This window comes from Pangasianodon hypophthalmus, chromosome 7 (assembly GCF_027358585.1).
Source record: "Pangasianodon hypophthalmus isolate fPanHyp1 chromosome 7, fPanHyp1.pri, whole genome shotgun sequence".
NCBI classification, from domain to species: Eukaryota; Metazoa; Chordata; class Actinopteri; order Siluriformes; family Pangasiidae; genus Pangasianodon; species Pangasianodon hypophthalmus.
Genome location: NC_069716.1, coordinates 27940430 through 27954646, shown reverse-complemented (window position 1 = coordinate 27954646; position 14217 = coordinate 27940430). Strand labels below are relative to the sequence as shown.

At 37.8% G+C, this 14217-nt stretch overlaps 1 protein-coding gene across 1 annotated transcript; it reads right to left on the bottom strand.

Moving 5' to 3' along the window:
- Nucleotides 1-4522: 4522 nt before the first annotated feature.
- On the bottom strand, nucleotides 4523-12710 carry cav2 (caveolin 2). The gene is made up of 3 exons (XM_026946548.3): nucleotides 12437-12710; nucleotides 10833-11020; nucleotides 4523-7298 (listed from the first exon to the last, which is right to left on the bottom strand). The coding sequence occupies exons 1-3, from the start codon at nucleotides 12587-12589 to the stop codon at nucleotides 7139-7141; spliced, it is 501 nt and encodes a 166-aa protein (XP_026802349.1). The 5' UTR covers nucleotides 12590-12710; the 3' UTR covers nucleotides 4523-7138.
- Nucleotides 12711-14217: the final 1507 nt, after the last annotated feature.

Genomic DNA, 14217 nt, shown 5'->3' with positions numbered 1-14217 from the left:
GACACCTTAAGAGTTAATGCAGCACTGATAGAGCAGGACTGTTTAAGCAAGAGTTAAATCACGTGACAGGGCAGATTCAGGAGTGCAGTGTTTGTCATGGGCGTAGCAAAGTGCTGTCAGGGCTGGCAACTCCAGAAATATAATTATTATTATTATTATTATTATTGTACCAATGGCACATCAGCTGGATTTGTATTGTCATTTCCTCTATATAACTCATACATTGGAACAAAATGTTGTACACCTGACTACATAAAGTGCAAATACACAACAGTGTGAGACAGTGAAAAAATACAGTAAATACAAACAACAATAAATACACACCTTTGCAAAAAAATCTGCAAATTACTGCTTCTGAAAGAAATGTAGCAGCAATGTCAAGTAAAAGGTAGCAGCAAGGGGGAAAAAAAAGCGTCTCATAACAGTAAAACGTGTCTGACTGCGTCAGAGGAGAAGCTGTTGAGAAGAAGCTGTTGTGGAGGCTGGTGGTGGTGGTAGCATGGATGCTCCTGTAGCTCCTGGTGGATGATGAGTGTGAAGGGACCATGAGAGGGGTGGTAGGGGGTCATTCGCCTTGGCCTTGTGGATGAAGAGGCTGTGGTACGAGGCATCGATCGATGGTAGAGAAATCCTGATGATCTTCTCAGATCTTCTCATAGTCCACTGTAGAGTCTTGCAGTATGAGCAGTTCACATACCAACCTGTGAGCCAGAAGGTCAGGATGCTCTCTACTGTCCACCTGGAGAAGGACCTCGACTATAAATGAAGATGCTATGATGTGAAGATGAATGTCGTGGTCAATCTCACTGCAGTTTAAATAATAACAGAACACATCTCTGAGGAACATCTCTGAGGAAATCTAAAGTTTAATTCATCATTGTCCAATGCCGAGCTAACACAGACACGAGTACTGGATTTTTTTTTTTTTTTCATTTCATTAATAGTGAGCTAATTATACTGAATTCTTAATGTCAGAGTAATTCATTAGATGTAACTTAATGTTATGTTAGCTTTGACTTTTTTGTAGCTTGGAAGTCAAACAAATGTTGCATACCTGGATGCCTTGTACCCCTTCATCCGCCTGGTGTAAAAGGTCAGGTTACGCCCCTGGTGTTTAGTGTTTTTAGTGTTTATTCAGCAGTGTAAGAGTTCATTACATACAGTTCATGACAAATGGAGTGAAGCAGACTGTCTGAGATCTTCAGCATCAGCATCCCACACCATCCTTCCATCACAACACTCTGTGTCCTGTCATCATGCCAAATACCCCGAGAGCTCCAGGTATTCATACTAACATCACTAATAATAGCCCAAAAGGTCATATGACTTCAACTGGAAAGACAGAACTAAAAAAATCCTTCTTTTAACACAACACTCATCATTAGAAAAAACTACAGCAGCCATTAGACACAGAATCAAATCATATTTAGAGATCTGGTCCCCCTTTCTGACATACAGTACAGTTCTTCACCTTAAAAATGATTTAATCATATGTTCCTATAAGCCTATAAGACACTCTAAAGGTCGTCCAGTCCTGATGTTTCATTACCTGACATCATTGTCCTGTGCTATTATGTTCCTTATTATTGTGTTCTTCTATTATGCTTTTAAAAAATCTATATAGATTTAATAGTTTTAATGGTTTTCAAGCATCCATTGATTCTTGATTCAATCACAGGATTACTTAGTGTGTACTTTATTATTGTTATTATTGTCGCTTAATGGAATATTTGCTAGTTCTATCTGGATATCCATGAACGCTATACATCACTTTTTCCTAATTCCTTCCTGACATCCTGTAGATCATCACTGATACCAAAAGTCAAATCTACTCCGCAGTGTCACCGTCACAGACCATCAGAGACCACCAGACCCACACAGGGCTCGTTCGACACCCAGCCAATCATCATCGAGTATGTCTATAATCAGACACAGGTCACCTGTTAAACCAAAGGACTTTTAAATTGCGATATAAACACATATGAAAAACAAAAATCCCATTACCAACCATTACAAACCATAAAAAAAAAACAAAAAAACACCAGTAACAAGTAGAACTCTGTAATGGTTTCTGTGATTACAGTAGAGTACACTCGACCTGGGATGCAGTCCTGTTTATTCAACAGCTGCTCATTTCACACTGTAAGAGTTCAGTCAAGTTCATTAAACATGTTCGGCATTAAATCAACACCGCAGGTGTGAATTCACACACTGATCCTGAGGACAATGAGGCTGAATTAACACAGGGTGTGACTTTATTTCACACTAACACAGGAAGAGTGAATTCAGTGCTGAGAGGTAATTCATAAGCCTGGCACTAAATTGCTAATTGAACAAAGCATTAATTGATTGAATTATTCGAACACTTATGTGTTAATTTGATTGATCATTTAATACATTAGACGTAATTTAACACTGAGGTAGCGATTTAATAAAATTTAGAGTGCAGAGTGCATCAGGACTGGGATCGCATGGGAATCGTGTGTAAAATCACAAGTGGAAAGAAATGATTCATGTGTAAAAATCACATCTGGAAAGAAATGATTCATGTGTAAAAATCACATCTGGAAAGAAATGATTCATGTGTAAAAATCACATGGAAAGAAATGATTCATGTGTAAAAATCACATCTGGAAAGAAATGATTCATGTGTAAAAATCACATCTGGAAAGAAGTGATTCATGTGTAAAAATCACATCTGGAAAGAAATGATTCATGTGTGTAAAATCACATGTGGAAAGAAATGATTCATTTGTAAAAATCACATCTGGAAAGAAATAATTCATGTGTAAAAATCACATCTGGAAAGAAATTATTCATGTGTAAAAATCACATCTGGAAAGAAATGATTCATGTGTGTAAAATCACATGTGGAAAGAAATGATTCATTTGTAAAAATCACATCTGGAAAGAAATTAATCGTGTGTAAAATCACATGTGGAAAAAAGGGAATCGTGTGTAAAAATCACATGTTGAAAGAAATAATTCATGTGTAAAAATCACATCTGGAAAGAAATGATTCATTTGTGTAAAGATCCTCTGTGGAAAGAAATGAATGAATCGTGTGTATAAAAATAAAAACACATGCACTATGGGTTGAAAGTCCACATGTGAAACGTGTGAAACACGATAAGCCTTTTAACTTTCACGTGTGAAGTTGATGTGACTTTTCTGTGCACCAGAACCGGATTTTCAGTAGGTGATATTCAAAGTGTGAAAGGAATTTAAAAAAAAAATTCCTCTATAAGCTGTCTACTGCTGATGAACAATAGCTAGAGGTCATTTCCTGAGGGGACAGAAAGAAATCTAGGCAAATTCTTGCTCTGGCACTAAAGTTCATGCTTCAGCTGCGAGCAGGAGGCGAGGGCGTGGTGTAGCTAAGAAACCATTTACTGCAGGGGGCGTGGCCTAAACTGAGCTGGAGCAACAGGTGAGGAAAACAAGAACCAAACACCAGAGGCTTATTTAGTTAAAAAAAAAGTGGAATAAACAAAGCCTGCTTGACTCTGATTATGTGAAACTGCATTATATTATATCTGCTTGACTCTGATTATGCGAAACTACAATATATTTCTTTTACACACTTTAATATGTTTACTTTTTTAGACACACAGCTCTAAAAGTGTCTGGTATGAGGTGTAGAGCTGGGTCAGGGGTTGGCACTGATCTGAGACAGTATGCAAACTGGAAAGGCATAAAATAAAAGAAGGGCTTTTGTTGGAAAGGGTGTGTGTGTGTGTGTGTGTGTGTGTGTGTGTGTGTGTGTGTGTGTGTGTGAGGTCTTTCTCTACAGCCTGTCTTTGGGAGCCATTGAGAATCTTGTGATCAAGTAAAGCTGAAAAATCAGAACGAAAAATCGCACATCGTAAGAGAATCCACTGGTCATGAGTGAACGGCGGCTGCTTCAGTGCCATTGCGACCAAAACTGGCTGATAAATTACTTAATTTGCTCAAATTACTTAAATTACCTAAATTACTCATTTGGTTATATTTTGGGAAATACAACCAACTAAGTCTAAAAATCCTGTATGAGTACAAAATGAAAATAATAACGGATCAGAATTCCTTTGGGCGTGAGCAGAATCAGAAAAAAAAAAAAAAGAAAACGGTCCTAAAACACCTCTAACATGGTGCTGTTGTCACTTCCTTCATTAGCTACAGTTGAGTGCAAAAGTTTGTACACCCTCAGAACAAAATGAAGTTGTTTATTTATAGCATTAAGACATTTCATGGTCGTCAAATGTATCAAAAGTGTTTACATATCGTGTGTTAAGATATTATTACTGAAAATGACACCATTAGGGAGAATTTGCAGCTCCTTCTGGGTATGATCTAAATAATCTCTAATAAATTTCTCTCCATTTTTACTGCTAATATCTCTGTGATCTTTGGAGAACTTCTTTTTAAACATTTTTGCTTTATGTTTTGGATTGCGTCTTGTTTCCAACACACTCCCATGTTTTGTTTTTAGCTTACTGGAATACTATTTTTGTGCATAATGTCAAGTGATGAAAGAGACGGATTCTGCAAGTGCGGACAGTTTATTATATAACAAACACACAAAACATACAAAGTCAAACCAAGAGTCACAGCCTGAGCAAAACAAGAACTAGGAAACATACAACAGCAACTAAGCAACAAGACAAAGGAATATTGTAACATAAGTTTGGGACACTGATTAAAGGGGAAACACAGAAAAGGTCAGTGTGATTGACAGGAGAGTAATAGCATGTGACCAGGTCATGTGACGTGGTTGTAGACTGATTGTAAAATAAAATACAGTTCTCATTAAAATAAATCATTACACCGTTTTTTTTTAATGTATATTAACTATAACCATTAATTTCAGAAATATCACAGAAAAATAATATCATTGATGGTGAAAATTCTTGTAATTTTGTATTATAGTATAAGTAAGGAATAAAAGAATAGACGCCAAAATTGTTCCAAAGTGTCTTATTCCTCTTATACCACAGCAATTTGCAAAAAAAAAAAACAAATAATAATGAAAGAAGGAATTGTCATACTTTCTATCCATTTAAAGTTACTTTTAATGTTGAGGATCATCCACAAAACATGTTTGTTCCTATTGGCACTTATGTTATAGCAGCTAGAATGGGTGGACAACTTTTTTTTTCCACTCAGAACGGAAATGGAAACTCTTTATATACAATATGTGAAATGCAATATAAAAGTACACTCTCAGGAATAAAAGAGTGCTCTGTCCTTTTTTCTTTCGCGCTGGAATGGTACTATCAAGCGTACACCTTTTGGAACTTTTAGTGTCGCAAAGTAGCACCTGGAACTAGTTTTAAATGTTCACTACATCCACGTTTCCAGGTGAAATACACATAATAAAGGTACAACAAATAAGCATACTATTTTCCCTGAGTGTGTACTGTATATAACAAAAAATTTAGATGACCAGATAGTGTTAATCCACCTTCATCATCACCCCTCCACTGTGTAATATTCAGTACACACTCGTACGCAGACAACCCGAGGCTGATCTATAGCGTCTCTATGCTACGTTTTACTCTATCGCTCTCTCACTCCTCACGCTGCTAACACCCCTCCGGCTAACAAGCCCTTGTTTAAGCACATAACTGACGGAGCTTTGCCACCTGCAGCGAAAAAACAAAGAGTGCGTAATGTTTTTCTCAGTCACAGCTGAGAAAAAGGAACAACGACAAGAGTGTCACGTCAAAAAAACGACCTTTTATTTAGTGAACGGAGAGACTCCTGCTCTCCGAGGTGTTCTCTGCTGCGCTCTGGATTGTTGCTACATTACGTCATTGAATAGGGTGGAGGAGAGAAAAAAAAAATACACCTGAACGCTTCGTGTTCCACTGCACAAACAAGCCGTCCTTTCTTTCTGAGAGGCTATTGAAACACACACACACACACACACACACACACACACATAGTCGAGAGCAGGCGGTATTTCAAGTGCATATTTCCAAAGCAAATAGACTGGAAGATAAAATACAGTACTGGTTAAAATAAATCATTACATTATTTTTTTTGGAATGTTATGACAGTCGTGTGAGAATAATTAAAACCATTAATTTCAGAAATATCACAGAAAAATAATATCTTTGATAGTGAATACTGCAAATATTATGTTATAGTATAAGTTGTCTCAAGGTGTCTTCTTCCTTTTGCACCACAGCATTTTGCCAACGATTAAATTAAAATGTTTTGTTTTAATGAAAGAAGGAATTGTCATCGTTTTTATCCATTTATAGTTACATTTAAAGTTACTGAACATCCGCAAAACAAGTTAGTTCCTGTTCGTACTTACGTTATAGCTGCTATAAGCTGTCGTTCCCTCACCAGCCTCTCTTTATTCCCCTCTCTTCAAGTTAATTAGACAAAAAAAAACGCAGCTTGTTTACACAAAGCATAAACTCCTCAGAAAACTTAAAGTTCCAGCTTTACGTTTGACTGTTGCAGAGCGCTGGCACTGGAGACTCCTTCCATAAACGTTAAATAACCATCTCCTTACAGAAAACTTTACCGTATCAACGATTATTTTTTAATCGGTTTACGTGAAGCGGCCGCAGTACAAGTCGGTGTGAATGAGCTGTTGCTATAGAAACGATAACGTATCAGAACGAGTGCATTAATGTAAAAGTAGTCAACACTTTCTGACCAATCAGATTTGAGAATTCAGCAGTGCTTTGGTGTAAGTATAAATATTAACTGAGGCAGGAAACAGGAAGTAGTCTGTACTAAGTTGGCTTTTTAAAAGCATCTCTATACTTCTATACACATATAAAACTCTTCTCATATACATTACAAAAGCTCGATCGCATATTTATATTAAATATATATTAAAAGTCGTGTGAAAGTATTTGACCTAATGATGTTGTCCACCAGGAGAGACAAATTTGATGTTAGTGTATAAACGCTTCCTTATATTGCGTAGACGTTCAGTCATCTCACCGGAGAGCCAGGTTGTTTTTAGTGTAAGCGTACGTTTGATCCCAGGCCAAAGCAAACACACGTGATCGAGCTGAGCAGGAAGACGACTCGGGTGTGATTGATCAGGTCTGGGATCTCCTCCAACTCCTCCACAAACAAAAACACATCATAAGGAGCACGTGTGCAAGTCGACGGATTGGTCCGAAAGCGTTTAAAGCACGTCAGCTTTGCAGCTCTTGATGCTGATGGAAGACAGACACCTGCCGGCGCTGCGCAACACCGGCCTCACAAACGTGTCCATCAGGCTGGACCAGATCACCTGGACCGAGGGCAACGTCATCATGCAGCTCTGCACCAGCGGCATCACCACCCTGCGCGCGCACACACACACACACACACACACACACACACACACACACACAAAACACATAACACATAACACATAACGCATTATACACACATGTTCATTTAGCAGCACTACATTTTACACGCATATGCATTATCGCAATATATTCCCACAATCTACTCCAAAATTATTGGCACCCTCAGTAGAAAGGATACAATCATTCAGTTTTTTTACGCTCAACATTTTTTACGCTTATCATTTCTCCAACAAAAATTTTTCAGGTTATAAAATATACATTTCCTATGAAGACTGCATATAGTGTAATATATAGCATGTTTTTTTTATAATTATATCCTCTCAAAAAAATGTGGCAAAAATGACTGACATCTTTAAATAATTTTTTAATGCAAGCAAATTAATTTCTTTCAAAAATAGTTATTTCGTTTTTTTTTTAAATTACTCTTAGTTTAGTGGCAAACTATTGACATTTTAAAATATTTTTTTAAAGAAATCTATGGTCCTTAAAAATACCTATTTTAATTGCATTCAGTTTAGTAGAAAAACTGACTACTGACTACTATTTTTTTTAAAATGCAAACAAATTGTCACATTGAAAAGATCTTTTTTTTTTTTTTTGCTTTTAGTTTAGTGGCAAAATGATTGATATTATGTAAATAATTTTTAAAAGCAACCAAATTTTCATCATTTGTCAATAGGTATTTCTGTTTTTTTTTCTATTTGCTCTCAGTTTAGTGCCAAAATTACTGACACTTTTATTTATTAATGCATAAATGCATAATGCATAAAATAACACTGCAGTCAATCAATCATTCAATAGCTGTTTAAAATAAATAGATAAATAAAATAAAATTATTAAATATAAAAATATATTTTAATAAAATAAAAATAATACTTATACAATTATAGATACAGAATTGCGCAGAAAAAAAATCAACTACTTAATTTTTTTAAAGTTTAAAAAGCTACACTTCAGCTCAAGATTTTTCTCATTGATAATTTTTTAGATATTTATTTTTGCGCATTTTCAGAAAGGGTGCCAATAATTATGGAGTTGACTTTGTGGAAAAGTCATAACACAGTACAGTTCAGCACCAGAGCTGTTCTCGTCTCTCTGCATGGCATGAACTGCATTATGTTAACTATTACACTGTTTACGTATGATGAGCTCACACTCGTAGCGCTGCACTCCTGCTGCAGGTGCTTCCTGTATGTGTCATGCGTTACAGGTGCTGCAGGAACAGAGAACTCCAGAAGAAGTCTCTTTACATCTCCATGGTACGTTTTTAATGCCTTAAGTCAAAGTAGGATGAGTTCAAATCTACACACAGGTGACGAATTAAAGGGAAAACAGCGTAAAGTGTGTTAGTAAGGTGTTGGTCTACAGCGAGCGTTAGGTGGACGCTAGTTCGTCTCTAGTTGAAGGTGAAGGCCATAGCATAAGATTTACATCATATACATCCTCATCAGTGAGCCCTTGTGTTCTGTGGATGGGGGCGGAGTCACCCAGGAAGGAGACCACGCCCATCAGGATAGAAATGTTTCCTCATGGGATAAAAGTGATCAGTCAGGAGAATTTTGTATTGATTTGGAGCGACGCTTCTCTCTTAGCTGGCAAATTGAGTCAAATCACGTCCGAAAAATAAATAAATGCCCCCCACAGCATAATCGAGCCACTAGTTTCTCTTCAATTTGTCTGCTGCATGAATAAGTGTATAAAATTCTGCACTTTACCATGACTAGCCCAAGGATTAGTCATATTATTCATATCATTCATATTAGTCATATCTCACTGCTAAAATTCTGATAAACTGATCTCCTGATCTTATCTTCCTTGTTTTCAAAAGCCACTCATTTCTAAGCTTTTATACAAACAGCCCTGTTGCTAGTTCCCACATGCTCTAAACACACCAGACTAAACTACTTTTTCTATTTACTCAAGGACACTGATTACATAGAAGCACTAATCCAAACCAAAGCACATGAACTCAGGCAACCTCTGCTTGTCAAAGTGTGTTAATGCTAACCGATCAAAATGAGGATCTCAATAAGCACTAAGACGTTTAATATGATGTCTTTGTGCAATAAAGCAGAAAAGATGACTACACGGTTGTACACAAGACATCAGGACTGTTGTAACACATACCTATAAATAACATATTTTATGGGAGAGATTGCAGGGATTATTTAAAACAAACCAATTAGTGGGGTTCAATTAGGAAGTCCCTGAAGTCCATGAAGCTTAAAACAAGAGGGGGGGGTGATTTTCTAATTTTGCTTCAGTGATTTTTGAAACCACAACCCACTGTTATCAAGTTATTATGCCTAAAAATAATGTCTGCCAGAATCGAATGACTATTTTAATAACAATGGGTTCTATGGGTGGAACATTCAGGAATTAAAGAAATCTCAATGAAAAGCCAAAATATTATTGTATACTGTACATTTACATACTGAACTCTACAGGTCTGTGGATTTTTTTAAAGGGGTCCCTGACTGTAAAAGAAAAAAAAAACCTGCATAAGTGACATTTTTGGTCAGTTGTTGCTTCTTAGGAATCAAATTCCAAATCTAAATCTAAAAATCCATCTGGGAAAAGATGAAGCCACTGATAGCTGAACTATTACTGCATTCCAGTCATCTCCAAAAACCATTCTGTGCAACCTGAGAACCATAAAAAACAATTATGGAATCCTGTCGGAAACATTCAATAAATAAATAATATAATTCACTGCATACATAGTGGAGTGCAATGGTATCTACTACCTCTTCTACATTTTGAAGCATGGTGGTGATAGCATCATGTTGAGCTACCCTTGGCCTCTTGGTTGCTTTTCTGACTAATCCCCTCTTTACTTAATCACTGACCTTTTGGTGGACAGACTCCTCTAGGCGGAGTAGCCATATGGCAGTGCCATATTCTTTCCATTTTTATCAGTAATGGATTTAATGGATGCATTTCATGATGCTGTTTGTTTAGGTGTGTTCTCAAACAAACTCTGGGGCTTATCAGGAACAGGTTTATTTCTATGAGGTCATGTGACACTTTAATTGCACACAAGTTGACTCAATTCAGCTAATTATACAACGTCTGGTGGATACTGTTTCCATCAGAACAAATTTCACAAGTTTTACAGCAATGGGGATGAATATGTATGCAGTTTTACATTTTTTTTTGTAAATAATTTTGCAGACTATGTTGACTTTTCCCCCATTTCAGTATTATAGGATATTTTGTGTAGATTTGTCACATAAAATCCCAATTAGGTCCATTTTATCTCCAGGTTATAACACTAAAAATGTGGAAAAGTTCAGGGGGGGTGAATACTTATGCAAGCCACTGTATACAATTCATAATATGCATTAAACATATTTCTGATTTCTCTCTCTTTTCCTTCCTGTATTTTCTTTTGCCTAATGCCACTCTTTATCTCGATGGCCAGCAGCCAATGCAAACATGCTGCTAGTGTTGCTGCTGGAAAAAAATGTTCCCCAAAGCAAAAATAACCTTTTTAACCAGCCAAAAGTCTCGTTTCATTACCAAATATGTACGCAGCTGAGGATGGCGAAAACAAGGCCTGCCACTAAGGCCATCGGGATCGCCAGCAGCGTCGTCAGGACCCGGTAAAAGCTGAACTTTATGAGCTCGAACAGCGCGTGGCTGCCGATCCACACCGAGTCCAGGCTGTGCACGGAGCTGGGTTCGGCGATCACGTCCTCAAAGTCTACCTGCAGAGGGAACGGGAACAGAGAGAGCATTCACAGAACTCACTAATGGAAGTTTTGCGTCACTGTGTGCACTCGGGTGTAGGTCCCAAACATTCTGTAGCAAGTATGAATTCATAAACTAATGTTTAGTCTTCTGTACACCATAATATGATGTGCAAATAATAAACCACCAGCGGTGTTACTGAAACTTAAAATGGCCGCCTATAGTGGAGCACGATGGTGTAGCGTGTGTATAGATGTAACAGAGGTGCAGTCGTGGTCGTAGTTACTTTTCATATGCTTTATATCCTCTTTAAATGTGGGAAGTTTCAATTACAGCGTCAATCACACATCCATTCTGAAGATTTGGAGGTTAATGACTTGCTTTCTCACGTTCGCTTAGTTGTAGATTGTAGTCGTAGCTTCCTCGTGCTTGAGAAAATTCAGAAAGAAAATGGCAGAATATTTAGTAAAAAGCTATTTCTTCGTCAAATCCAGACAAATGTGAGGTGTAAAGCGGTCAGCAACGGACAAGTGGAACACTGAGCCAAGAGTCTTACGTTCACTTGATTCGTTTTATTGAATTTATTGCCGATTTTTAATAAGAATGATTAAAAATAAGAATCACATTAATGAGAATGTGAATGGAATAGGGAATAGGAATGGGAATGTATGCAAGTGCTACAGAATTGTAGTTATTTTAGTTGAAAGATATGGGAATCTTCCAATAAATTTCCAAAAGAATGTACAGGACGTCCAATAAGTCCAGCATCATAGGGTTTGTTTATTTATTTATTTATCATGATGTATCTGAACAAGGAAGAACAAATCCAAATAATTTTATATATTCCTAGAAATTTGTGTCTTGAGAAGGATAGCAGACATATTGAGCAAGATCTGTAAATAAAAGCTTATTTATCTATTTATCTATCTATCTATCTATCTATCTATCTATCTATCTATCTCCTATGATGCTGGACTTATGGGACACTTTCTACACTCTAGTAACATCTCAGGTAAAAAAAAATCACTCAGTCTTGTTTAGAGCATAACAGATGAGTGTTGCATTTGAAATAAATGCTCATCTTATCTTTAGAGACACACTGTGGAAAATAAAAAGTATGTACACCCTGATAAGATAAGAAACATGAAGTCCATTTGCTTTGTGTGTGTGTGTGTGTGTGTGTGTGTGTGTGTGTGTGTTATTGCATTAAGCCAAATGCTTTACAGATCTAGGCTACTAGGTGTACCCTACTACTCAGTATGCGGTTTGGGACGCAGCCGATATCATTCAACTAATTCAATCTCAACTGATCTAATGCCTAAGAGCGCTCATAACGCCTGTATGCGCGCTGATGATCACAGCACACACAGCAGTAAAAAGAACCCTTCCACATCTTTAGTCCCTGCAGTTCTGCAGCTCTTTCAATGCCTTACCTTTAAGTGTGCGTTAATGTCTCGAGGGTCCCGGTCCAGTAGCGGCGCGCGCGCTTTCTCTTTCTTTTTTTTAAGAATGGGCTCGATCGTGCTGTGAAACACATCTTCATCCATGAAGACGCATGTCTCTGCTTTCTCTTTTTCGAGTCCCATCTCTCCCTCTGCTTTTATTGTTTTTCTCTTGTTTTTGTTTTATAAGTCCAGGAGACGCGGCGCGCGCACTCCGCTCTGCTCGCGCTTGGCTCGGGAGGCTCATTGCGCGCACGTGTGAAGCGCGGGCACGCGCTCCGTTTAACCATACAACCTCTCCATAAACCATTACTGCCTTTTTTTTTTTTTTAGCTGTAATGAAGGGACTTTGGATCAAACCTGTACTCATTAAAAAGGTTCCTCTTTACATGTTTAATGGCTTTTAGCTTTCTAAAGAGGTTCTACTTGGAAACTTTTCTGGAAGGTTCTCAGCTCTTGGGTTCTGCATGGAACGTTTAAGGTTCTCAGGCCTCTTATAACAGGGATTAGAAGCAGTCATCCACTTACAAAACTTCTGTCTGTTTTAAAACTCTGCTCAAGAAATGACTTACACTTATGGCCCTTATTAAATATGCAAGGATATATGAATAGGCATGATATGCAAATTAGGAACAGCCTCCATATCCTTCTGTTGTCCTAAATAGCTAACCATCTAGCTAACTGCTTTTAAATTAGCTTGCATTTGTCGGAGAGTGGGATTTTAATATCAGTTTCATTCCTGCACTTTGTTGTAATATGCGTGGTTGAGTGTGGAGGATGAAAAAGGCATCCTGGGTCCTGGGATTAACTGCATGCCGATGGACAGACTCAAACAAGTCATATGAAGAGAGAAGAGGAAACAAGGTTCAGGTGTGTGTAATCAGATCTCTCCCTCCCTGCTCATCCCAGATCACTAAACCACTAAACCACGTCTTTACTGCGTCTTCAGTAGTCCATAGTGGATCTGGAGACCTTCACTGCAACACTGGCTGTGTGGCAGTAATGCACCCTGATGCCCGTCACAGAGCATTACACACACAGGTTCAATCAATCAGGTTCAGAAGGAGATATCCATGATGATATCCTGACTCTGTATACTGACCCCATGTCCAAGAGACTTGGTTACAACTTCAGTTCTTCGGTCTACAACTGCAAAAACCTACAAGCTACAATTCAGCGTGCTTAAAGAAGATTCCTAGGTGCACGGGTACTAGTGGATCATGATTAGAAGATGAGCAGAAACAAAGCTCCTCCTGTAGTATCCTGTTCAGCGTTCCAGTGGATCCGAAGTCTATGGGATCCGGGAAAACTGTGCGTGAGGTGGGAATACACTCTGAATGAGACACCACTTCATCATACATATACACACATTCACACCTAGACGTTATTTATACTGTTAAATTAAATATTAATTAGAAAGCTGTTGTAAAATAAAACCCCACACATGTTACTCAAGGCTTATGGTACAGAATAAACCATAGTGTCTACTGGGAAATGATCTAGAGTAGGCTCCACACTTCAGCTTGTCTCAGCGTACACTTTACCATCCTTCCCCATGTGGTTGCAGTTGCCATGACAACTGCTCTGCCATCTTTAATGCAAATCACCTCAAGTCGAGTTATTATATTACAGCTCTGATTAGCTAAGCATTGCCGGTTTATGATTTCTTTTCTGGACTTTGAAACTCGTTCCGTGACTACATCCTCTGACTTTCTTCTGGACATTAATGCTGTCCACATTAAATTCTATTTATTGTGTCCTGAAATGTTGCT

Bases quoted from the DNA above. Each gene is read 5' to 3' on its own strand.
- cav2 (XM_026946548.3), bottom strand. From the start codon at position 12,589: ATGGGACTCGAAAAAGAGAAAGCAGAGACATGCGTCTTCATGGATGAA. The intron at 11,021-12,436 runs GTAAGGCATTGA...TTCCCTCTGCAG, and splicing joins ACATTAACGCACACTTAAAG to GTAGACTTTGAGGACGTGAT. The intron at 7,299-10,832 runs GTAATGAAACGA...GTGCGCGCGCAG, and splicing joins CTCAGCTGCGTACATATTTG to GGTGGTGATGCCGCTGGTGC.